The 26,474-nt window shown below is 41.1% G+C and overlaps 2 protein-coding genes across 3 annotated transcripts; both read right to left on the bottom strand.

The window, feature by feature from the left end:
- Positions 1 to 344: 344 nt before the first annotated feature.
- gc2 (guanylyl cyclase 2) lies at positions 345 to 14,894 on the bottom strand. Of its 2 annotated transcripts, XM_076028055.1 has the most exons (25): positions 14,585 to 14,893; positions 9,807 to 10,214; positions 8,739 to 8,867; positions 8,472 to 8,651; positions 8,186 to 8,303; positions 7,782 to 8,083; positions 7,560 to 7,691; positions 7,150 to 7,253; positions 6,961 to 7,079; positions 6,738 to 6,822; positions 6,535 to 6,631; positions 6,337 to 6,459; positions 5,874 to 5,954; positions 5,608 to 5,784; positions 4,953 to 5,109; positions 4,448 to 4,600; positions 4,134 to 4,282; positions 3,537 to 3,700; positions 3,186 to 3,378; positions 2,920 to 3,094; positions 2,621 to 2,719; positions 2,245 to 2,339; positions 2,076 to 2,161; positions 1,383 to 1,483; positions 512 to 648 (listed from the first exon to the last, which is right to left on the bottom strand). In XM_076028055.1, exons 1-24 carry the CDS (start codon positions 14,615 to 14,617, stop codon positions 1,384 to 1,386), a joined length of 3,459 nt encoding a protein of 1,152 aa, XP_075884170.1. In that variant the 5' UTR covers positions 14,618 to 14,893; the 3' UTR covers positions 512 to 648; position 1,383. The 2 variants fall into 2 exon arrangements, with proteins under 2 accessions (XP_075884169.1, XP_075884170.1); XM_076028054.1 differs by lacking the exon at positions 1,383 to 1,483 and having other exon boundaries at positions 345 to 648; positions 14,585 to 14,894.
- Positions 14,895 to 18,575: 3,681 nt separating this feature from the next.
- On the bottom strand, positions 18,576 to 25,490 carry rasl11a (RAS-like, family 11, member A). The gene is made up of 8 exons (XM_076028051.1): positions 24,746 to 25,490; positions 23,262 to 23,318; positions 23,011 to 23,093; positions 21,192 to 21,232; positions 20,987 to 21,116; positions 20,738 to 20,813; positions 19,803 to 19,879; positions 18,576 to 19,201 (listed from the first exon to the last, which is right to left on the bottom strand). Exons 1-8 carry the CDS (start codon positions 24,906 to 24,908, stop codon positions 19,055 to 19,057), a joined length of 774 nt encoding a protein of 257 aa, XP_075884166.1. The 5' UTR covers positions 24,909 to 25,490; the 3' UTR covers positions 18,576 to 19,054.
- Between the last annotated feature and the right edge of the window lie 984 nt (positions 25,491 to 26,474).

Genomic DNA, 26,474 nt, shown 5'->3' with positions numbered 1-26,474 from the left:
CAGAATTCAGACCAGTCAGTTCATTTTGCAAAGTGATAATGTGGAGATGCATTCTATCAAAACTTTGCATGTGGCTAAAACAGCGTTCAGATATTTACAGTCCTTGTCAAGTTCATTGCATTACTTTACATTGTAAACTTTACAAACACATGTCAATGAGTCAGATTATCCTCATCTTTACAAATCACAATAATCAAGGTCATTGTCCTGGTTTACATGTGAATACACTATGTGTGGTCTTCAGACATCTGTAACTGCACAACAGTATGATGTTGGACAAAGAAACAGTAGAGAGTAAAAAGGAGAAAGAGGAGTGATTGGATGCCAACATTTGCTGTCTGTAGACCTGCAGTAATTGCTTCCTTCCATTTCTCCGTTTGCTTACCAGGAAATATCTATTTTTGTCAGGAGACATCAATTTTTTTAATGTAAAAATTAGATTTTCTATTTCAGAGTGAAAATCTAGCCGGGACAGATTTCAGTGTAGCTTCAAATGAATGGACCTGTCAGTGGTGGAACATCATCACGTTGCTGTCTTCAAGTGTTATAAGCTGAGTCACAACTCGGACGTGAGTGATCTTCCTCACTGCCTTGTGGAACACCCGCCTCAGGTCTCTCGACTCGCATGTTGGAATGCTAATGCTGGTGCTGGCAAAGGGGGAAAAACAAATAGATGAAATCTCAACATGATCAACTCAAGTTCAAGATCTTTCATTTCATCAAACTTTTTAAGTTAGTGAATCGTTCAAGACGTCGCACCACCGTGGGCTGAGACTTAAGTTCTGTCTCGGTGATAACTAGAATAGAGATGCCACAATCTTTAGCGAGCGCAAGAATATTAAACCGACATATGTTCTTATTGTGATTTAAATAAAGCAACAGCAGACAAATATGCCGCCTCAAGTTCTCTTAAATTGTTGTGCATGGCTGGGCTAGCTGCTTCCACCTGCCTCTAGCCATCATAAACTAAGCGAGCAAGCAGTTAACGTTGGTTTTTCACTTGTAAAGTAGAAGAACTGAGATTTTTCACGGTAAACTTATCGGAAAGGATTTTCTTTTCATTCGTTCTGATGGAAAGACACATATTTCATGTAACGGATAAATTTCCTCTATCCCACACTTGAACTGCCTCTTAATATTGTATTCATTTGCATCTAATTGTTGCTTTAACTAAACTGTGACCCTTTGTCAAGCTGTGCCTGCCTGCAAGCACTTACAGTGATTCAGGCCCTCCTCACATTAACATCCAAAGAATTTTACACAAGCTACAGTAAGACATTGAGACAGTTCAAGTAAAATAAATGAAGTCCCCAACAACTAATGCCAATGGGCAGGTGACACCGACAGTAATGTTATACATTTTTTGTAATGCATAACATTACCTCAGTTTTTCTTCTTTGCAAGTTGTTCCTGTCGTTGTGTCTCGGCTTTCCGTTTCTTGTACTGGGCTATCTCGGCCATCTGCAGCCCGTGGGCCATTTGCCTGTTGGTATGAAGTGAACAGCGTAAACACAACCCGTGCACACATTGTCGCCGGTCGTGGCTGAAACAGCGCAGCTAGTGGCTCACCGCTTTACCACTTGTGTGGATTTAGAGTAACTTTTAGAGGAGCTGCAATCTGAGGCCATTCTGAAGGTGCCCTGCCGTGCTAGAGGTACAATATTCACAATTTAGGGAATTGCGGAGCTTGTAATAAGGTTGTAGCTCAGAGGCACGGTCCATTTGGTAAATAGGTTTTGTACAATGAGAGAGTCACATCCACAGTGAAAGGTAGAATAACATAGAATGACTACAATCGGGTAGAAACAGCTAACCATGCGCTTGCCTTAAATTTAGGAGTTTGACAGTTTTATGATGATTGGATCATAATTGAAGCCAAAGCTATGAGCTCAGACATCTCCAGCCCCAGCTGATATGTTCAATTATTGAAGTTTGCACAATGTACTGTACACTGATGTTTTGTAACAATGTCTTCCTCTAAACATCATTTTCATACTCTAAATATTACACACAAGTAGAGATAAGAAAATAAATAAAACAGCAATTAGGAGGAAGGAAGCAGCAGTGGTTCCTACCCAGACTTGATTTCTGGAGGAACAGGCAAAGGCTTGGTGAATCCTTCCCTGCCGACCAGCCAGTAGGTCTCCTCAAATCCTTTACCCTGAAGTCAGAGCAGGAACACACAAACAGATTTAGACAGAAACAAAAAGAACCACACAAAAAGTATTAAAGTCAGAGTTTCACCTTGACTTCTGCTCTGCCTCTCAGCTCGAGTTTGTAACCAAGATTTAGGGAGTGTAGGAACTTTGCTGTGCTCTCATGGACATGGATTCTGTAGGCTGCAAGACAGAAAAAAACTAAATTAAAAACATTAAATTGTTTGAATGGAAACATTATGATTTAAGATAAATCCATTCCAGAAGCAAAAACTCATACTCATGATCTCATGCTAACGATAAACAGAAAATATTACATAAACTATAGAAGTCACCGTGTTGTAATCTGCCAGGAAAAGCTTATTTACATTTTTATTTGCCTAATTTCTAATGTGGTGGATCTGGGAAAACAAACATGACTGCGTCCTGTGCATTGTAAGTTTTATTTCTGCTCTGTGACTTACGAAGCCCTCCTGACTCCATGCGAGATGCAGTGGTCACAGTATCACCAAACAGACAGTACCGAGGCATGATCAAACCCACCACGCCGGCTACACACGGACCTGTAGCATTCAAGCACAAACAAACAAATGTAAAATGTGATTCTTCAGATTTTCTAAAAGAGGTTCAACAGAATGAGCAGACGAAAAGTATAAAGAAGGACAACGTCCAAGAGAAACATGTGATTATTTCATAACATGAATATGCAGTAACTCATGCTATCACTTGCTAACACTGCTCCTTTATTATGTCCTTCCCCCACCTGTGTTCAGTCCAATGCGTATCCTAACTGGAACGTCAGGCATGTGTCTCATTTTGAAGGTTCCTACGGCGCTGAGGATGTCGAGGGACATGTTTGCAATTTCCACAGCGTGGCGGTTGCCATTTGGAACAGGAAGTCCCGATGCCACCATGTAAGCGTCGCCGATTGTCTCCACCTATGATAAAACCCAGGACAACCTTGATACTTCTGATGCTGTGCCAGATTTAATATTGAGAAGAAAAAAAAACAACCCTTAATGTCAGCACCTTATACACGTCATGGTTTCCTATTATGGCATCAAATATTGTGTAGAGGTCGTTGAGCAGGTCAACCACCTCGATGGGTTCACTGTTGGCTGAGATGGTGGTGAAGCCGACGATGTCGCTGAAGTAAATGGTCACGCTGTCAAAATGCTCCGGTTCAACTGTGCCACCCACCTTCAAGGCCTCTGCCACAGACCTGAACATGGCGAAAGAAGGGTCAACTCAAGTTAACTCAGCTGACCCCGGAGATTCAGACTGCAGACTGTCCACCAGTGCAAGTCTGCATGGAGTGGCCTAACTTCTCACTCTGTTTCTGATCATTTGACCTGGACTGCACAATTTGAGCAAACTCACGGTGGCAGCATCTGTGTGAGCAGCTTCTCCGTTTTCTGTTTCTCGATCTCCAGCTCCTCAGTTCGCTCTCTGATCAACTCCTCCAGGTTAGACGAGTACTGCTCCAGCATCCGCAGCATGGAGTCTATGATGTTTGTCTTCTTTCCCTTATTGATGTTCTTAAACTGAGGGGCCATCATAAAAGACAGGGCAGGAAGTACAGGGAAAGGGGGAAAAAAAACAAAAACTAATAAATTGACAATTTAGTTGGGTCACCTTAGTACAGTAGTTAACACAATCACCTAACAGCTACAAGGTTGTGGGTTTTATCTTCAGGCCTGGGGCCTTTCTGTGTCACATGTTCTCCCTGTCTGCGTGAGATCTCTCTGTGTACTCTGGCTTCCTTCCCCAGTCCAAAAACATGTATGTGAACTGTAAACTGGCCATAGATGTGAGTATGAATGTTCGTTTGTCTTTCTATGTGGCCCTGCGATAAACTGGTGACTTGTCAAGGATGAGTAGGAAAGACATGGATGGATGGAAAGAGAATTTAGTTGAAGCTCAAACTTTTATAGTTTACACTGAGGTAATTGGTCCACTTCTAAGTTTCAAGGGTACCTGGTCGAAGATCTCATCAAAGGTTGGTCTCCTGTCAGGTTGTTCGTTCCAGCAGTGTTTCATGAGTTGGATGCACTCCAAGGGAGCAAAATCTGGACTGACCACGGGGCGGCACAGAGGGGGAGGCTTGCACAGCTTTTCGATTATCTCTAAAGCCAGGGAGAACCATTAGCTTTGGTCATGACGTGATGTGTAATCAGAGATATTAGAACACCAATAACTGAATTCATAAACATCTATATATTTGAAAAGGATAAAACATGAAACCCATGAACAAGCACAAATGTTTCAGTTATTAAAAGCAATCATCTTACCAGCAGCGGTCAGGTCCAACATATAAAATGGAGGCCCTCTGATCACCACCTCTTGCATCACTATGGCAAAGCTATACACATCCCCAGGCAAGGTTCCGTAAAGCCCAGGCTGCCCAGGGACTCTGAGAATCTCTGGCGCCGTCCAAAGCAACTCTGAGAACACAGACGCATGCATTGGTTTGTTCCATTAGAACAACACTAGAAGTTCACTTATACAGAAAACAACAGGTGCGTATTTCACAAACGAGGTGAAACAAACTCCGACTCTGAGGTTGGCATACCTTTGGTATTGAAACTCAGAGTATCCATTTTTGTTTTAAAATTTTGCTTTTTTTTTTTTTTTTTTTTAACTGAATCAGAGTCAGTTACAGAGATGGAAAACTCAGAGTTCCCCTCATCGCTGGCATAACAAACTCCGGATTTCTGGAAAACCTGTTTTGTGAAGTAGGCCCTGGTAAAACAGAACATCAGCCCTTATTTGTTAGCTGCTAATCAGTTCTAATACCCTCTTCAGGTATGTCATCGTATGAGAACTTCTGAGCCTCCAGAACCTCATTGCAGCCATAATCTGTAACCTTCAGGACAAAGCGGCCGTCCACCACACAGTTTCGGGACTTGAGGCGGCTGTGAGACACTCCACGGTGGTGCAGGTACCTCATACCCTGCAAAAAAAAAATAAAAAAATAAAAAAATACAGTCAATTCGCTCTGTTCTTGGTACCAACCTGTTTATAATCTATCTCCTCCCTCTTGGTGATACATCCCGTGAATTCAATATACAATCTAATATCAATGTCCACTGTTATGCGGTCACGACGACCCAACTCTAGCTTTTCACCAAAGTCACCTTCACCTTGCCACCCTCCTCCCTCCATAACTGTTTACATGAAATCAAGTCCAATTATCCTTGTTGGCTCAATGTCTTCTCGACCCTCTACCCAGTATCACCATCCCCATTGACAACCCGTCCGTCTCCCCCTCCACTTAAGTTAATCGTGTGGGTGCCTTTCTTCACAGCACTCTGTCATTCCAAACCCATATCATTAACACTACTTAATCAGCCTGTTTCCATGTTCAGTAGGTTATTCAAACCTATAATATGCATGATACCCTGCTATAAAAAAAGAAGAAGATCATTTTTGACATGTTGCCATCTGAAACCTTTATCAAATCCAGCAGTAGAGATGATTTGAACATCCAGTCCAGTTTCACGTCATCGTTTTGGAGCAGGTCCTCCAAACTTCCCCGAGAGCAAAACTCGGTCACAATGGCAAACACGCCACAGTCATGAAAGAAGCCCAGGAAAGGGTTGACGTTTTCATGGCGCATGTCCTTCATCTGTAACACATTTTATTTTTTGATGATTTGTGATTTTATTCATCATTTATTTATTCAATCTATTTAATTGCGGTCGAGGTTTCACATACCAGTTCAAACACATCATTGGTTTTTGGGTTGATGCTGCTAAATGTCCCATCGGGAAGCCTCTTGAGCCACGCCCAGTCACCCTGTCGCAAGAAACCGGCTGTGAATCAGGAGTGAAATCAACAGGTTTCACAAATTCCAATTTTGCCACGAGAAGACCATCATAGAGACTGACAAACATCAGACTGCACAGGATTTAAAACACATCAAAACAAAACACACCTATAAAAAGCACCTAGAGCCGAGGTGTCAAACTGTTTAGTTGTCATTTTGATTAAGGTTGACATTCGCATTGTGCCTGTTGTAAAACTGAAAGACTAAGATGTTATCACTCCTTTGCATATTGTGAATAGACTACACATACAACTTATGACATTAACTATAATGCAAACTCTAATCAAATTGCCTTGATTCTACCATATTGCATGTTGTAATGGCATTGCACATATAACAGAGCAGTCTCACTTCGTAGATGACCACATTGGAGTTCTCATAGGTGGCTGGTGAGCGGGTGGAGACTGGAGACGCGACGCTGCATTCTGACACGCTCTTGATGCCGCTGGCTCGGCTGTCCTCCAGACTGAATTTCTGTAATGCGAAGGAGTTTAGATTGGCAGTAGGAATGTTAAGAAAGATTTAATGAAACGTGAACTTCAAACCGACCTTGTTGCTGAGTGAGGGGTTAATGAACGTGACATCGGCCAGAGTCAGCAAAATCTTGTTTGGACCTCTGACCAGCCGTATCTGATTGACGCGTCGCCTGGACAGCAGGGGCAAAAAACAAACACAGCAAATAAACAAAAACATGCTTAACAGATGACTGAGCACATTGTGGAAGAAAATATCAGGGTTGAACCTGACTTTACCTTATGCAGTAAATGAGTACCACTCCTAAGAGAGAGGCGATCCCTGATCCCAGAAACACACTAACAGTTGAGTATAGATCCACCCCTGTGACAGAGAAAGAAAAAGAAAAGAAAAAAGCAACGCACACATTTCATTTCACATTTTCAACAATAATCATCTCCATAAGAACTGTGTTAAGTGATCAAGTTAGACTTTGGTAGCGCCTTTGAATGTTCTCCTCACCCCCTGAGCAGATAATCTTAGGATTGAACCAGCAGGACGAGTCTCTCCTGGGTCCATAACCGCGAGGGAAGTGGATATCCCGACCCAGGAAATGTACTGTTCTCATCTCCATGTCAATCCTGGGAAACATCCAACAAAGAAACTGAAAAACCTTCATGTAAAGTGATCAATTAGTCTGTCATCATATACCTGTATGTGGGCTTCAGCTCCAAGGAGAGGCCGTCTGTGTCCAGGATGAGGTAGTCTAGAAGAGGTGCCCCAGAACTGCTGGTTTTAATGTAATGACTAAAACCCTGCCACACATATAACATGGCGGATTAGAACTGCACATTCATGGTGATCCACGGTGTCAGTCGTTCTTAATGCTTAATGCTAAAAGCAAATCAAAGTATCAACTGTTTTCATTTCAGCCAAGGTCTCGTTGAAATGAAAGAATGAAATGTTTAATTTTCTAATAATCACAAGAACTTAATAATATTTGCTCTTTGGTCTTGCATCAACAATCTTGCAATTCAGGTGGTCTAAGATGGAAAAAAAAGGAAACCCAACAACATCTGTGAATATCGTTGGTCTCCATACAGTTATGATGCGTTTTGTACCTGAAAGGCCAGATTATGGGTATTTCTTGCCAGGTTCCCGCCGGACATCCACTCCCTAGATTTCCGAACACGATGCACAGCATGAGCCATGAAGAAGATAGCGTTGTAGATAGTTCCAAAGAGGGGAGACACCTGCGGAGACAGATTTCAGCTAGAGGTGCCACCATGACAAGCATTAAACAGGACGCAAATGACGAATGTTCCTCTTCTGTGAACCATCACCTGCTGTGGCTTTAACGTCCGAGCCACCTCTCTCCTATCCATGGCCTCTTGGTAGGCCTCGTAGAATGACACCTGTGGTGAGTTGATTGTGATGGTCAGCACGGCGTCGTAGGCACGGAGCAGTTTGCCGTTGCTCTTCAGCGCCGGGTAGGTCACGTTACTGTGGGGCAGGCTGTAGAGCAAGGCGTCGTAGGGCACAAAGACCAGGGAGCCGTCGATCATCTCCATGTCATAAGCTGTCTCCAAGAGCAGCTTCTGGACTTCCCCTCCAATCAGTGCAGAGTGCATGCAGAGGATCACCACTAGGACGATAGATGCAAGTGAGCTGGAGCTGATACATATTTAACCAGCAAGGGATTTCAAAGTAAAACGGCTATAAACATGAGGCCAAAAGTGGAACTCACTTCGAATTTCTTTCATCTTGCGGAGCTTGGAGAGAGTTCTTCTAATTCCATGAGGTGTGTTCTCCATAAAAGTGACCAGCCTCACAGGCAGACCATGGCTCCTCAATGAATCAGCTACCTGGGTGGAGAAGAGACAACACGCATTGAGGTATAAAAAGCATATAAAATAGGTTGTCATTGAATTGTTTTGTGGAAACTTGCTTTAAGAAGCCAATATGGTCATTTGCACATTTTCTTATGTCTCATGCCTCTTTATTGAAACATGAGAAAATAAAAGCATTCCAACCTTGGTGGCTGTCTCCACCCAGGTATCATCTGAGGAAGAGATGATGGCGATATGGGCCCACTTGAAGTAGTTTATTACACTGAGTAGCACCCACGTCGGCCTTGGCATGGAGGGAGCAAAGGTTGGGTGGCTTCGAACATCATCCAGCTCATAGTCGACACAACCCCAAGGAAACAACGCCTGAGAGACAGCAAGAATTAAAGGGATAAACAGTTGCTTCCAACAAAACTTGATTCTTTTCAAAACATTTTTCTCAGCATTTCTCACCTTGTTCCAGCCTTTGCTTAGCATCGAGGCAGCATCGCAGTACCCTGGGTTGGCTGGTCCAATGTACCCTGTGGCCTTGGTGTGGAAACCTATGAAAGCTTCTAGAGCCCTTGATGTCTCACATGGCTCCTGAAAAAGTCAAATTAATGTGCAAATACATTAGTGATCAAAAGTGCTCCCAATTCATATAATATGTATATATATATATATATATATACATATATATATATGTATATATATATATATATATATATATATATATATATATATATATATATATATATATATGTATACATATATATATATATATATATATATATATATATATATATATATATATATATATATATATATATATATATATACACATATGATATACTAGACTGCACTGAGTAAAAACTTACCGTAATTTTTTTTAAAAACAATATTTTATGGTTTCCATTTCACAACATTTTTTTTTTAGTTAGAGTTTACGTCTGATCTAGACTTTCACAGCTGCTTTCTGTGATTGTTATGTTTAAGAAAAAACTGTAGCTCTGGATCTATTTTGAGGTCTTATTTTTTAACTCATTATGTGTTTTCTTTTGTCTTCAAATCAGTTATTGCTGCTTTTGCGGTTACCCCGTTGTCCTCCACTTACTATTAAAACTTTTTTCTGTGTTCAAAAATGATCCTTGTTAACTCATCTCACATCTAGATTAATTGCACACATCTTCTCGGTAATTAAAAAGGTTTTCGCATGTCCCCATCAGAATGTGACAGAATGAGCACTTAGTGATGGCTAAAATTCCAATAATCTACAACACTTGGCACAACACATTAGATTTTAGAGTGGATCGCAACAGTGCGACTCACCTCATCTGACATTTGTGACGCTCAAAGCAACCATCTGCATTTTTCATGAACTTTATGAAATTAAAATATGTTTTGGGGCCAGAAGAGAGCAATGTTTTCAGATCGGTTAGCTATGGCCTACCACTCTATGTCCAAGCATACTTGACTTGTTGACTGTCTTAATAAATCTAATTTTACTTGATGAAGGTCACCTTGACAGCATCAGCATCTTACCTGCAAAACAACATAGTCAAAAGTCGCAGCGTAGGACAGGGAGGGGTCTTTGTTGATGCGGTTGACGGCGAGCTGTGCCGCCACACTGGGAAGGGCCTTCGCAAACAGTGGGTCACATCCCCAAGGCCCCACCACCCCAACCTGAAACCAAGCTGTCTGCACCGGGCAGGGTAATAAACAGAAGGCAACCAGAGCCAGCAAGACGAAGCTGTAAGCATTATACAGGTGCGTGGGAAGGAGAGGAGAAATGTACATGGAAGGTGGTGGAGCAGGAGATCGGCCTGGTGTCTGCTTCCATATCAGAGGTTGGATACCCGAGATCTGCTGCTGTGGCTGCATGTCAATAGTCAGCACCTCCTCAGCCCACAGATGGCTGGAGAAACCACCCCGAGAAGAGCCACTGCACCTCTGCAACAAGGTTTGTAAAAATCAAAGAACAAAGTTAAAACAAAGCCTCCCTTTGAAAAACTACATCACAATTCAGTTTTGGGGTTATGGAGGGGAAGTGTGGACTTGTGGCAGTTATCACATTGACAAACAATGATGCAGGAGGAACGTGACCTGTATTTTCAGGACAGCCATTGTTGCTTAAGGTCATTCTGTTCATAAAATAACATCTTCCCTGCTGAAATTATGTCAGAATATCTCCTTAAACGCGACACAACAGACGCAACTATTTGTTGGTTTTCAGCAAATAGTTCTGTTGTACATGATCAACTTTTTGCACTCATTATTTGCACCAAAGCATTCCTACCGTGCCTTGCAGAAACAGTCCTCTTCCGCTACTGAAGCAACACAGCTATTTTCCTCATTAGCTGCCATCCAAAGGCAGAAGCTGTTGAAAATCAGTCTGGGGAATGTTCCACATATGTGTGATGTATGTGTGTGTGTGTGTGTGTGTGTGAGAGAGAGTGTCTGCAAGATGACCTTGAACCTAGCATGTAATTTGTCTTGTCAGATTATATTAAATCCAATCAAGGCCTTCCTAAATCCCACCCACTGAAATATGGTGAAACTCTTGATGATGTTGGTAATGATTATAATCATTGGTAGGTGAGGTTGCAAGATAATTAAGAATTAAATCTGAATTCTTGCAGATCTACCGGAACAAATATTTAAATAAATAAATAAATAAATAAATAAAATCTGTCATCAGATCAGTTTAAATTCTTGCAACCTGTAACAATTTATGCAGACATATAACTTAGTTTTATTAAATACTTTTGTGCTATACACTTGAACCCACTACTGATGCCGCCCCCTTTGAAAAAATATATATATATTTTGGTACGTCACATTTTGTTTTTTCCTGTGTGTATAATCTCTTCTCCCACTCCCAAAGCTAGAGGGCAGCATGGCACAAAAACACAAGGCATCTGCCCCTGCCTTTGTGTTAAAGGGTTCAATGGTGTGTGTGTGTGTGTGTGTGTGTGTGTGTGTGTGTGTGTGTGTGTGTGTGTGTGTGTGTGTGCGTTCTTTTAATTAGGGCCTTTTGAGGATGACTTTCACCAACCACAGTGAGGACATTTCTCTAAAGTCAGGACAGTGTAGTCAGCCTTCACTTTTCCTTAAAACTTTATCACTAGTTTTGTTTTTTTGGGGGGGCTGGGGCATGGCATGAATTTAGGTCAGGTTAAGGTTAGTGTTGGGATTGGTAATCGCACAAAGCTGCTCCATTTGAAAACCTACAGATTGGCCTTAAATCCCTTTGGCACTGCATTTTAATGACAACAAAGTGCAAACTGTTTTAAATGTAAATGTCACTCTTCTGGCATGTTCACGAATCACTGTGTTCGGGCAAACGTCCTGCATTTTGGCTGTTTGGTAATATCAGGACTTTCCTCTTTACGAGGATTACATCGGTTTCCCACTATTGTGCAGTTTTGTGCAATATGTGTTTTGGAGTTGGTGAGTATCACTCTAACAGCCCATTTCAGAGCACTGTAGTCACTCCCGCTTGTTATTCTTTTGAGAATATGACTCAACTAAGTACATGTCAAAAGCAAGACAAATTAATCCAGATGTGGCTTCTTGACCTGTTATGTTTCTGGCTCCATTAACATTACTATACATATACACAGCTCAATGTCCTTTCAAGCATATTTTAAAAATGTATCTTGATTTGTCAAGGCAGTTTTAGTTCGGACCCTTTATTTTACTTTCTTTCTTTCTTTCTTTCTTTATATATTTGACTCATCCAGCCCTGTTCATAAGCTCCTCAGTGGCAAGGCTGGGTGGAAGCCTAGATGAAGATCTAGGACCCACTGGAGGGACAATGTCTCTTGACTGGCCTGAGAAAGGTCTTTAAAAGTCACTATGATGTCTAATTTACCTCATAGCTGAGTTGGGCACAGTATATGGACTGTCTTATATTCACAGAATCTAATGTCTGCGTCTCCTTTTCAGAGAAGTCAGAAAAAGTCTGATCAAGTACAATTTGTCAATTGAAACACATATTTCCAGCTGTATTTCTCGCTGTATTTTCTGACTCTGGCGGCACCAAAGAAAGTTTTGCTGTCTTTGTCAGAGTTCATTTTGGTCTCCTGTGAAGCATCAACACAGCAGAGTTCAACCACAGGTCAGTTTGTCCATCCAAATGCTCTCCTTATGTCCAGGTGTTGACAGTCTGCTGTACGCAACTCTTTGAATCCATCATGAAACCCGTCATTTGTGAATGGCACTTATCTTTATGAGACAGTCAGTTTGCGGTCAGTCACAGAGGGGCCCCTCATTATCAGGACTCAGGATGTATTGTGCAGAGGCAGAGGGGATGGAGGGGCCACATTGAGGCCACACACAAGATGGAACACGCTCTCAAATTCCACGTTTGCCAACGGCAGACAGAAGAATTGGTCCGAGTGGGTCTGAAGTTTCTTTTTCTTTTCATTAGTATATTTGCCATTAAAAACAAGGATTGACAAAAGTCATTGTTTAAACATGCGGGATTCAATGTGATGCCAATTCAACAAAAACAACATTAAACATTTAGACAGAAAACGGACATAACAGTGAAAATACTTAAAGTGAAATATTTGCCAATGTTCTTTTTCATTTATGACTATTGTTATTGTTTTGTTTTGTTTTACCACTATGATGTCGACTCATTACCTTTTAATTTTTACAATGTGTAGGCCAATTTGAAGCCGACTCAAGCTGGTGTTGGTTTGAGACTTGTTTGTTGCATTCTTCATATTGTAATTAATGTCAATGTGGAGACATTGCCTTGTGTTGACATGACCATTCAGTGCTTTTCTCCTGTTTACCTGTGTCCAACCTTACTGAGTCTAAAAATTCTACTTATCTGATTTGTTTAGTAATGGGACCACACATTTAGAGCAGAAAGGTCAAGAACACTGAGGGGTATTGACAAACCCAAGATAAGGCATTAATCCAAGATGTTTTTTTTTTTACTAACATTGCTTAATGTAGCCTTAGTCAGTAGCATTAAAGCTGGTCCAATTTAACCTCAAGCCTGCTCTAAAGCAGGTTAACCAGCAGGCTAAGAGCGAACCGAATCGATCATCTGGTAGTTCTGGTAGATCAATCAGACAGTAGTTCCACCTTCAATCCATAGGAAATTAAATGCATTTTCCAACATTTTTCATAACCTTTTGAAAAATGGAGCAGCATTTTAATTTTGCTGAATGAAAATGTTACATATAGTGCTATTATTACTACTGTCAGCCCCCATTATTGGCTGACGAAGTTATAAAGGTCTGTGACAGAGGCAATATATGATATATAAGTCCTTCATAATGGCATTTTTGGGGGGATGAAGAGGCCATATTCCTCAGATGAGCATTTAGGCGTGAAAGAGTCCACGACAGGTCCGACCCATTGGCCTGTGGAGATGATTATCTTTCACTTTGTCATATGATTCATAACAGAGTGTGTGTGTGTGTGTGTGTGTGTGTGTGTGTTTCCTACAATGTATGTGCATTTTTTGCTAGCGTTAGCAGCACATTAAAGGTTTTTTTTTGTTTATAATTCCACCTAAGTCATGAACCCTGGAGGACACCACAGTGTTCAACTTATTTTTCAGTCTTTGTCTTCCTGGAACACAGAAGAATCGACAAAGATTAGCTCACTGCATTACAGTTTTGGCAGTTTATGGATTTCCAGTTGTTTCTTATGACCGTCTTTCCAAATCTATCCGCATGGTCTTTGAGCTTTTTCTGTAAAAGAAATAACAATTAGCACAGAAGTATCTGTGCATATTTTTTTATATTTACTGTAGATAGTGTGCAGCAGCCTCTGGGTCGCAAATTCATACATGAAACTATAGAGAACTTAAGATTTTTGACAGGACATGCCAAGACAGTGATATCAATAAAATCATCAATCAGATAACCTTGTAGTCACTCCAAAGTCGGTGTGTTCTCAGGCACACAACAGGAATACCCATAGTGAGAGGAAAATATATCTGAATGTTTTCTATGTACAGTGGTACTCTGAAGCAGCCACTTTCTGTTCCTGGAACAGAGTCAGCGAGACTTTCCTTGGTTATTGGCCGCATGTTCCCTCTTGTCTTTTAATGTATTTTACTTTTGCAACACAATCAGTTTGTTGCAACAGGCAATTACCCCAGCTAATTACAACTGGCTTGACATCCCAGCTTGGCAAACTTGCAACCAATTAACGCAAAGGTCCGCAGATCGGCGTAGGTCAGTTGTCATGGATTTCTTTATTACACTTTTGTGGACATTGAATTAAAAACAGAAATAACCAGGCAACCAACCAGTCACACAAATCTTGCTGGGGACAATTTGTGAACTTACGTGACTCACTGTCTGCCTCCCATCTGCTGCCATGAGTCACCTAAAAAGGCCACTTGATGTTTCTAAGAAACAATGTCCATGTAAAAGCAGACCCATCGACTGAAACTGATCTAGGAAGGTCCCGACTAAAAGTCCGAAGGACGTTTTCCCCTCTTGAACACAGACACACGGTTTCTGTTTTATCGCTCCCATTATGTAACTGCCGGATTTGTTTGCTTTATAAACTGTGTCATTCTATCTGATAGTGTCTCTGGCTGCTGTTTATTTGTTATGGCAACCAAATGACTTTTCAAAATCCTTTTCCAATATGCATCTTTAACTTAAGATGCACTGAGGGAAACTTTTCTTTTAAATGCGTTCATTTCTGTTTCAGACTCTGCATGTAAAGTTAGCTGTGTGAGGAGCCTGTGTATTGTGAGTGTAGCGGTCATATATCAGGAAATGACATTGATCACAATGTTTACTTGCGGGGAAGATTATTGTAATTTTCTTTTTAATTGAGCACTCAGTAGTTGAAAGTGATCTCTTAACTTTCAGATGCTGAAATAATTTATTTACTGCTCAGCAAGCTCATTTCCTGTTATCGCAACAACAAGATTAGATTTAAAAAAAATAATAATAATAATAATAATGAGACCAGCGGTTTCTCAGTTTTGCTTGATTAAAAAAATGATGAGATACAGAGTCATTAGCTTTTATCAAACAATAGCCTAACATTCTCAGCCATTGTCTGGAAGCTATTCTCCTAAATGTGTGCTAGTTGCTTTAATATAGCTGAAAAAGAAAACTCATTACTCTGGAAGCACAGCAGCAGGTTCACTGAGGCTTGAACTGAAATGAAGTCTTAGGGCAGGACAAGCTGACATGTGGGCAACTATGTCCCTTGCAACAGGAACTGAAATATACTCATGGCTCTAATGGGTTGGTGTGATCACTAGTTTGGTGCAATCAAACAGCATCTATAAAGGCTCATGCGGGGAATGAAAGGAAATGTGAGGCTGAATGACACATCCACTGGGAACAATAGAGCCAAAAATAGGAAGAGGCCTCAAATATTGTTGGTGGCTTGAACTTTTATGGGGAGTGTTATGTTTCATTTTTTCACCACATGTTGAACACACGTTTAGGCTGTTTATCTTTTGACGTTCAAGGACCCTTTAGATTTCAAAATGTAAGGTCAGTTTCAAGAGGCAGTTCATGGCTCCAGGATTTCAAAATAGGACATTTTCAAAATCCAAACTCCACTCAACATCAGTGGTCTGAAAGACTCCTTGAAATGTCTGTACTGTTTATTGTTCTGGTGGTCTTGTTGTTCAGGGGTTTGTCCACATCCACTGGAATAATCGAGCTGTTTCCAAATATGAGAGAAAACATCTGAAATATATTTAATGATTATCACTGACAATAACCAACATTGGCATTTTCATGCTGCATTTAGCCGTCACACAAATGATAGGGTTGGATTTTTGAATTTTTTTGTGCCGTGTCTTGCACTGGAAGTCCTGCCTCAAGCTGACATTTGGTTTTTGTCTGGGTAACGAGCTGATGGACTTCCTGTTTCAAGTCTCTCACTTTTATCACTTTGACTTTGTCTCCCGTCAACACCCCAATTTTTCCTCCCCTGCCAAAGTGGTGTCATCGTTCCCTTAACGTATACATTATCACTCTCTCCAGCGTCTTTGTTGTCTTTTTTTTTTTTTTTTTTAATGTATTTTGTACTTTGTCTAAGCTTTAGAGCTCTGCATCATTTTTCCTATTGCTCATCTTTATCCCAGAGAGGAAGACCTTCACTTCCTGCCGCCTGACACAGATAGCAGAGTCCACACACACACACACACACACACACACACACACACACACACACACACACACACACACACACGCAGCTGGTTCATGTCCTCCACACTACTGTTGTTGATAAAGTACTTTCCCATCTTGGTGACCACATCAAAACACACACACGCACACATCTGAGTCGGGTTTCCTGCAGTGGTTTGCAGTTTGCTGTTCGACAACTTGTGATATCATCTCTGTTTGTTGGTTTCCAACTTGGTAGTTTTCTAGTTGTAGAACAAAAAAAAACAAGCATATTTTCCCAAAGGATATTTATTTGACTGTGATTTAGCCCAAAACTGATATTTAAAAAAAAGAAAACAAAATTTCTTTTATGCCCTTTTGAAGTTTGAAATGAAATATTTCAGTGAGTGCCCCAAATTTAGCAGTGTGCTGCAACATTAGAGTAGCTCACTTTTGGGTTATTATGAAGAAAAAACGTGGTTAAAAAAAAAGATAAAAAGTTGCCTTACCACACAATCTGTTTGTTTATAACACATCTATAAACAATAAAATACATTAATTTCATGTTGCTTTAATACCCTGCAGTCGTGTTGTGCCTTTTCAAATTAATTGTCTGCACATTTTTTTAAATTATTATTTATACACAGCTTAGCATTTGGTTTGTAACCCTGACAAAACCAAGAGAAATTGCTTGGCATTTACAACTGGATTAAGCTGCAGAAGTAATACTTAGTGACAATGTAAATGTTGTTTTGGCTATGTTAGTCGGAGCCCCCAAGTTCTGTTTGGCTTCCTCTACCCTTACCGAAAAAGGAAACACTTAGGAGATGTTGGATTTGGCGGAATCTGTCCTCTTAAATGTCAGACAAGCTCTTCATTCATCACATATAAACCAAATTAAGCAGCAGTGCGACAACAGATTGTTGACTTTGGAAACAAAAAGGTGAAATTCGTCATTTCTTTAGCTGAGAGAACAGAGGGAGGAAGGAAGGAACACTTGTCCTACTGACACAGATGTCTTGTGAACAGGAAGAGAAGTAGCCATAAAGAAAACTACACGTCCAAGTACTGAAAGTTATCCTCAGTGATCATGCTTTTTGACTGAATAGAAGGCAAGTGAGATGACTTTGTCTTAGACATTTTTCCAGACTCTGATGGAACCCTGCGGCTTTAAAGGGTGAAGGAGCAAAAGGTCTTCAGTTGGGGTCAGCAGACAATTTTTAAGACTCTCCCTCCCTGTGTGTGTGTGTGTGTGTGTGTGTGTGTGTGTGTTAAAAATGGTTAGAGTGACAGTTCAGCGGTCAAGAAACAAATTCCAGATGCTGAGGAATTCGTCTTGACTGGGAATTTTGTGTGTGTCAATAAGAGGCGAGGTCATGAGAACAGCGCAAAACACAAACACCATAAAAAACACCCAGGCTTGCCAACCTTGAGACGCCGTGCTTTGTACTTTCAGATCTCAGTCCGTGAACACCAGCACATTCGTCCCTAAAACTATTCCAGTTGTAAAAGAGGTGTCTTTCTTGGACTGAAAAGCGTCCACTCGGAGGAAATGGAGGCTCTCTGGACCAACGTTACCGCCAAAGCACACTGAAGCCCTGAAGTTCAAACAATAGCACTGAGCACTCAGCAGTAAAGGTGCTTTTATGCCAGCAGTTTGGATTCTTTAGGCTGAGCTATAGTGGAAAAGTTTACTTTGTCACAGTTCCAGGCAAACTTGGAGTTTCACAGGCAGTGCAGCCGGGCCAACCTGACATTTCTTTCATTTTTGGTGAAGAACTCATTAAACTGGGAAAATATTGTCGTTCATCCAACTGAATCATGCTCTGCGTCATGCGTGTATATTCACCGTCTCTACACTTATTATGATTCTGTTCTTATTCTTGCTCGGCATTTTCCAGGATGGCAGCTATATTGTTGCATAAATATCAGGAGTTTGTCTTTGCTGCGCTTTGTTATGCTGGACTTGTTATTGCTGGTCCACAGTCGCACCAGCAATAGTCTCAGCGTAAAGCCTTGAATGCTTCCCTTTTGGGGTCATTTCCTGTTTTGTAAGTCTAAACGTATGTGACACACAGGACAGACTCTCAGACTGTGTTTATTATAAGTTCAAATTCAGGGCTGTTTTCATCTGGATATCAACCTTACAACAAAATTGAAAGTCTTATTTCCACTTGAATTATTTGAAGAAAAAAAAAGAAGTCAGAGCCTCAACCCTGCAAAGAAAGATCAAAACAACACTTAAATCTCTTACTCTCAGTTTTTCCACTCAGTCATTCTGTGAACGCAGAGTTCGTTGGTTGTGTGACACCAAGCGAGCTGTCAGAGGGTTCAGTATTTGTTGAGCTGTATAGGCGTATTTAATTTGGACATCTTTCTTTCAGAAGAACAGGAAAGGAGGTCACATGGCCAATGAGCTTCGTCTGAAAACTGGAAGGGCTTCTGCCAAAGGGCTCCATTCAATCTTAGCATGCCCGTCTGAAGACAGTTGGTGCTCCCAAAAGTACTTTAATCCTTGCAGAGGCCTCTTCCTGTCATTAATGGCTTCATTCCCAGATAAAACAAAGTCGAAGGTCTTTCGTGTTGAGGCGTCTTGCTGCTTTCTCATGCTTTTCACTGGAAGCTCTTAAGATTCTTTTTGGTTTGTACGGCATTTTTTGTGCTCTCCTGTAATCACAGTGTTGTGGCTGATTTGACTTTGGAGGAGAGGACCTGCCGGAACCTTCTTTTCAACTCTTGCATGTTAGGAGATTTGGGCCTGGCAAGATGGAGGCCTCCTCTTCTCTTCTCCCCATTTCCTCCTCCGAGAGCTCTGATGACCTGAAACATGTGCAAAGGTTTTATGAGCTGCCAAAGGAACAAGACGTTAGCCGAGTGTGCCAAGTCAAAACCATTTACTTCACAAATTGGGGTATTGCAATTTGATTATTGGGTGCTTATAACAATATTTGGCTATTGTTTGGTTTTGGGGAGTTGGTGCACTGCATTTGCACTTTGTAAGATCCCAAGCCAAAATCAGTAGACTGGTGGCTGCTGTAAAGTTGACTCTCTATTGATATGTGGCTACGAAGCTACCAGATCTGTTGTGGACTTGTATTCACTCTTTCCTGCTGGCTCTTATATTCACCAGAAAGGGCAAAGACTGGACGAATGTGGACTGATGTACTTCCTTCATTTCCAATGAAAAAAAAAATCATGTATTTCAAACTATTTATATTGCAAACTATGAGTATCTGTAGAGAGAACAAAAATAGTGATTTGAGCTCCCACAGGAAGTGGAAACGAAGCAAGTCATGCACATTCAAAGAGCTTTACATTGCATGGGAAAAAAAGTAACCACAGCATGTCGACGTAAACATTGCCAAAATTGCTCCCAATTCTAAACAAACCAGTGAATTATCTACAGAATCAAGAGTCTCACCTCCTGACACAGATGTAGGAAGGCAGCGTGGACTCCCTCGTGGTTCTCTCTGGCAGAGGCCTCAAAGTAAACCCCTCCTATAAGCACAGGCACTTTTCTTATCTCCCAGATAACATTCCTCATTCGTTAGGCAGCTTGCAGGATATAGTTTAGAAGCAGACAGAAATATGTGCCTATCTTTAAGGCTATTGTTTTTCCACTTTGCTAAGTGGACGTGGCGGACGGTGCATTCAGAGACCCAGTCAACCTCGACCGCTACTGTGGGAAAAGTTCTGGCTACTGCGTGAGCCGATCCCACCGTGCTTTTTTCAAAAAACAAAACAAAAACAAAAACATCTAAAACCATCTTTTAGCATTTCTATGTGACGTACGTAGCTCATTATGAGAAAATGTGGATAGAAAACAGCTGTTAATAGTCACAGAGGATTTTGAAAGCGCAACATACAACGTTAGGAGAGTGGAGGAATAGATTCTGTGCGTAGGCAAGTGGAGCAGTTACACATATTTTAACCAGCTAAAAAAGGAAAGGTTAGAATGACAACACAGGCTTGTGCACAGTTTCACATGAGAGTGAAGTGGAGAACAAATCAAAGCTGGCAATATTTCAGCTGAAGTCCATCCATCTCAAAACCAAACTCTACGCATCAAGTCTTCATCATCATTTCTATAGTGATCATGACTCGAGAAAAAGAAACAGCAATCGAGCCTGTTTTAAAGGGTTTTTAACTCATGAAGTTGGACACATATGAACTTTTATGAGGGAAAAAAACAATGTCAGTGTTTTAATGGTGCCAGATCTGTGATGAGCTGAAATTCCAACTCAGTCAAAAGCAGATAAAAAAAAATATTGAGAATTGTCTCTACTTGAATGGAATGAAACTGACTGAAATATGTGCATGGAGAAAGAAGCAGCAGAAATGAGGAGGAAGCCCCACCGAGTGAAGATGCTAATGTCTCCCCTTCATCTGATGGCACCTGTCGAGCTCTCAGCAGGTCACTCTTATTGCCGACCTGAAGCAGATTACAGATTACGGGACAGGATGTAGATTAACTAGATTAAGCATGGCAGGTATCTGTTGACACTCCCAAGTGCCTGCTTAATGCTGAGGCACATTTAGAATTGAATAGCCTGCAACTGTTGAATGACGTCGACACGCCAGCATGCAGCATGTCTGCATGCTCACCAGTATGACGGGTATATTCCCAGAGGGGTGGATGCGTCGGACGTGTTGGTAGAGCGGCTGGATGGTGCGGTAGCTGTTGTGGTCTGTAATGGAGAAAACGAGCACGTAACCGTCTGCCCAGTAGATTGACCTGCAAGTGTAGTGAAATCAGGGGTTTACATGGTGCAACTCCATCACTTCAAGTCATTTTCTGTCTCCTATCTACCTGTTAATCTGCTCCTGGCAGTACAGGCCTTCAGCATCATCCTGAAAAAAATAATAATATATATATATATATTTTTTTTAAAACAGACCAGCATAGTTCAAATAACTCCACTACAAGCAACAACAACTACAAGTGATTTTTTTTTTTTATTTCTTTTAAACACTTTAAACACAAAAGTGATGAGTGTGTTTTTCAATGTGAGAAGTAGAAAATACAGATATTTGTGCACAAATGTAGGAAGTAAGAAATACTCAAGTAAAGTACAGACGCCTACATAAGCACAGGCAGAACAGGTACAGGTTACTTCCCACCACTGGCATCTAGGCAATGTTTTCACCAAAACTGGTTGAACAATCAGGTGAGCTGTTCACTGAATTCTCTTCTTTTCCAGTGATCAAAAGCAAATGTAACGATTTGCATTTAAGCATTCCAGCTCTCAAACCTGTAGGTTTGTCAAATGATAAGATTTTTTCCTGCATGCATGTGAATACACAACAAAGTGTTATGTGCACGCACTCCTGGCTAAATAAGATTTTGCAGGTGGTAAACCTTGAAGAAACTTGCTAATCCCCTTTGATTTAGTCAGCTAATGAGAGTGCTGCACTTCCAGGTGGGGGTTATTACTCACACACTGAGCTTAGCTTTGCATCTGTAGGGGGGAGGAAATCATCCCAGAGAGGTCTGGGGTTAACTGCTAGGTGGCGCACTGATGAGACAACTGGCTGTTTATAGACACACACCTGCTGCTGCTCAGTCTAAATGTATGACTTGTTACCCTCTAGACCACCCCGCTTTTCACTCCTGACTCATTATCCTCACACTGGCCCTTCATGAAACTGTTACGCTAACTTGATTTCATGGATGACACCCCATTTGTTGGATTTCAAAAGTCTGGTATTATTTTAGCCTATTCACCCCTTAATCTTCTATTATACTTGTATTCTCCGGACTGTGCAGAAGATATTTTTGTCTGATCTCAGCGTCCTGCTGGGAAGAGCTTCCTCACACACTGTTATCTCCCTCCCAGTGTAGGAAATGAGCAGCTCTTGAAGGTCTGTTTTTGTAAACAGGCAGCCAGCGCTGAGCAGGGTGAGCAGTGTGGCACGTTGCACTCATTAAACTCATCATGGGCGAGGAGTTGGCCGTCTCCCACTCACTTCAAGTGCATTCCTGACATTGGCTTGGAGATAACAAGTGCAGGCTTGAGAACAACTGCATTGTGGCCAATTTGAAGATCTGCTTTAAGAAACAACAATAGCGAAGCTGAAGGAATACATCGATGAGTTTTTGAATCCTTTACCCCAAGTAATCACGTATACATGATACAAATCCTTCTGCAAATTCAAAATGTGCGTAACTTTGCTCCTATGATCTATGGCATGAGAAGAAGTGAAAATGTGTGATATTAGATATATAAAATGGCTAAAAATCTAATTAACAATTTTGTATTCATTTGCAAGTATTAAACATCTACCGTACCCGTATTATCACTACTACAGTATTTCAATAACAGGCCAGTCTACTTGCAAGGAGGTGGCTGCAATTTGCCACCACAGGACCTGCTTAGGGTGTTTTGATTGTAAGTGGTATATGAAAGATGTAAGAAATTATGGAAATCAGAAAAAGGGACATTGTTTGCAACATGATTACCATTTGATGCTCCTAAATTGTACACACTGTGGAGCTTAGGCTAATATTTGAGAAGCAGATGAGAGAAGCATTCGTGCGTAACATTTGACTGTTTTCCATCCAGATTCTGTTCACATCAGATTGTCTCGGCTGCAAACGTGCATGCCGCCTCTCTGTATCCATTAGTTACCTGCAGAGCAACACAGGGAGTATCCTGGATCTGAAGCGAAACTTCCTCCCCGTCCAGTGTGACCTTTCTGGAGTAGAGAGCACCTGGTGAGGGAGGACACATGGTTGAATGAAGCGGACGGGTGAATGGGTCAATAGTGTGTTTTTCTAGAATGGGAGACCGCTACAGTCACTTGGTAAAAGTGTCTCTTTCGGTTGCCTACGTTGATAAATGTTCTGACTCTTGTCACAGACGAATGTGGAGAAACTCACCAGTGTTTGCCTCATAATCACCGATGAACCTCTTGGTCAGAAACCTGACGATCAGAGCTGAAAGGTGAAAAAGGGAAAATTAAAACAGGCAGGAAAATCACAATTTTCTGTCAGTCACCATGTGAGGAATGCCTGGGAGAAAATGCACTTTTTGCTATCTCATGTTCTTGACTTGCCAACTCAAAAACTCGGTGCAACCTACTGACCTATATTTTACATCTGTTGCTGGAATTTTTCTTCTCAGTGGCACATTTTTATTTATTTATTTTTTGATTCAGAAGGCCGTCTCGTTGAACAGGCTGGCTGAGTAAACTGGTTCAAAGTCAAAACTGAGAAAATAATTGACCATTTCCCAGAAGGTAATGTTGCAATACTTTGTATTATTGATTACTGAGAGTCTCACTTCACAGTTTTGAAAACCGGTGCTTTAGTACAGCAGACATCAAGTGGTTTAAAAAGGGAAAAGACAGAGGGCAGAGGTGTAAATGCATTTTAACTTCATTTAAACTACAGAGCTCAAACACTGGACCCCAAACAGATCTATTACAAAACCGTCATAACGCCCTGTGATGTCATTTTACTAAATCCCAGGTGTACAGCAGTTGATTCTTTCATTTTGAATTTGTCGACTCCTACCCCAGCCAACCCTCAGAGGTGACGACACATTATGACACAACAGTGTGTTTTTCCCTCCAACAATCAGAAACACACACATGGTTTCATGGTTTGAGCTGAGCTGTGCCAGAGTGTAGTAATAACAGATTGTTATTTCTACATCAGTAGAACTCTATGAACATAGTTCTCAATGAATGTGGTTAGTGTCAGGAAGCAAGGCTACTGGTGGAGTATATGATTAAATATCTATCTCTCAGCATTATTAGATATGCTTACTTGTTTTCATCTTAGATATTCCTTTATGGTATTGATCTATTAAGTACTTTCGCTGAAGTACCACTGGAAACTCTCAGATAAAACTGTCTCGCCGCGCCATTCAATGTTCATGCAACAAAACTTTACACTGGTACAAATCCATCTAGAAGATGGGCTGTAGTAAGTCATCTCTGCCCGCAGCATCATTTAATCAATCTCAATCTTTGCAGTAGCCCTCAAATCAGGTAGGTAGCACATCATCTCAGTGTGGACAACAGAATATTCACAATAAATAATGTAATAAAACCTCAAAACTGCGTTGTGAATTAAATTATCTAAAAAAAATATATATTTATTTCCAGCGGTGTCCCCCTTATCTAATCTGATATGTGCAGAAAAGGGCGATTTTAAAAGACAATACATACCGCGGAGCAAATGTCTCCCCCTGTCGTTCAGAATTGATACCTCAAACAATTCCACTTATAGTTCGCTTTCCCAACCAATACTTTCCCAAAAGTGCGTGAAACACGTGCTAACCGGCGAGTTACACATTTTCAATGTTACTTGACATTCTTGGAAGTGCATGCTCTACTACTTCCGAAATCTCCCCGTACCGGTTTTGCCGACGTTGCTCGCTCCGAGCACCACAATCTTCACGGTCTTGTTGGGCACACAGTCCAGCAGGGGATACTCCGGTATGGGCACCAGCAGAAAGTTACCGGAGCCGCTGCTGCTGCTGCTCATGGTTCCCGGTGTCGACTCGCCAGTCAACCGCATTGAGATCCACTCTGCCCGCAAGACGACCCCTGCTCCGAAATACCACTGGCTGCAAAAAAAACCTAATATCAAAAACACCTTTTCCTAGATAAAAAAAAAATAATTAAAAAAAATAAAAAAAATAATAATAATAAAAATACGGCCCAGCAGACTAATTTCCCTCGTTATATTCCTGCAGCAGCAACATGTTTCGGACGCTTCCGACGACTCCTATTTGGGACGCGGTCCTCAAGGTTCAACCCCTCCACAGTTGAACACTTTCCCCTCCAGCTCCAGTTCACACTTCCATCCACCGAGTAACGTTTTGACCTCCTGGTGCATCTTCCAGCGGTGAGAAGTCCCCGTTTGGCGCACAAGAAGACGCCGTGGCGTGGCGCACTGTTGAGAATCCCCGGGACGGAGCGCCGCGGTGCACTGCGGCTCCAGATGCCTCTGGTCTGGATACAGAGGAGCAGCAGCGGCAGAGGAGGGACGGAAGGAAGGAGACGGAACCATCCCCTCCGATACGACACTCAAACAGATAGGAGTTGGTTGAGCTTCTCTCGGTGTGACCCACAGACAAGTTCGTTTCATCTACAATAGTTAAAAGTTCTGTATTCACTATAATAATAATAATAATAATAATAATAATAATAATAATAATAATAATAATAATAATAATAAAAATATATATATATGTCCGAAAAATGTATGCCACTTCTGTGAAATGAGATCAGTCAAACCATCATTCCATCAGTGGTTAAAAGACAAAATAAAATAAAGAAATAAAAATACACACAGAACATTAAAATATAGTTGCCTGCGACATCACGTGTAGAGCAGTTTAACTGATTTTTTTTTTTTTTTTTAGATTAAAGTTAGTTTTTGTTTTTCTTTGATATTTAGCAAAATAAGCTCGATTTACTCCTGTAAAGGGGTCTGAACGGACCTGCAACCTGTATTAATAACAGTCATTTAAAAAAAAAGCACGTATCTTTATAATTAAATAATACAAAATAAAAATTAAAATGACAGCATCAAAGCCTTCAGTTATCTGATATAAATATGATCCAGCAGCACATTTCAGACTGATATTACTCTGGTGAAATATCACCAGTTCTTAACATTGGAACACAACAGCAATGTAAAAGTCGCTCGCAACTTATACCTTTATTTTATTTACACCTATTCTCGCCGTCAACTACTTTCTGTGTACATTTCTAATAAGTTACATGATCATCCCTGCTAGTTAGTCACGGTATTTCGATTAATATGCACACAAACAGCGACATACGATAACACGCTGATTTACTCGCTTCAAGATTTGTCAATTCGGTTGCCCAATAAAACAGCACTCCCCCTTTATCAGTGTCTCAGTCAACCGTCAGCACCATATCCAGCGGTCCAAAGTAGCGTGTCGGCAACACACCCTCACAACTTCCTCCTGGTGGACAACAGGAAGCGGGTTACACTGAGGCAGATTCGCGTTGTTACTACCGGATGTTGTGAAATATATTCACAATAAGAGACGCAAGAACAGGTTGAGTTTTAAACTGTAAATCGTGGCAAATTGCAGTGCATCCCAGC

The sequence above is a fragment of the Nelusetta ayraudi genome, unplaced genomic scaffold (assembly GCF_046127955.1).
Source record: "Nelusetta ayraudi isolate G7.1 ecotype Tasmania unplaced genomic scaffold, CSIRO-AGI_Nayr_v1 ptg000022l, whole genome shotgun sequence".
NCBI classification, from domain to species: Eukaryota; Metazoa; Chordata; class Actinopteri; order Tetraodontiformes; family Monacanthidae; genus Nelusetta; species Nelusetta ayraudi.
Note: the sequence above shows the minus strand (reverse complement) of the source record. Positions and strands in the feature narration are given on the sequence as shown.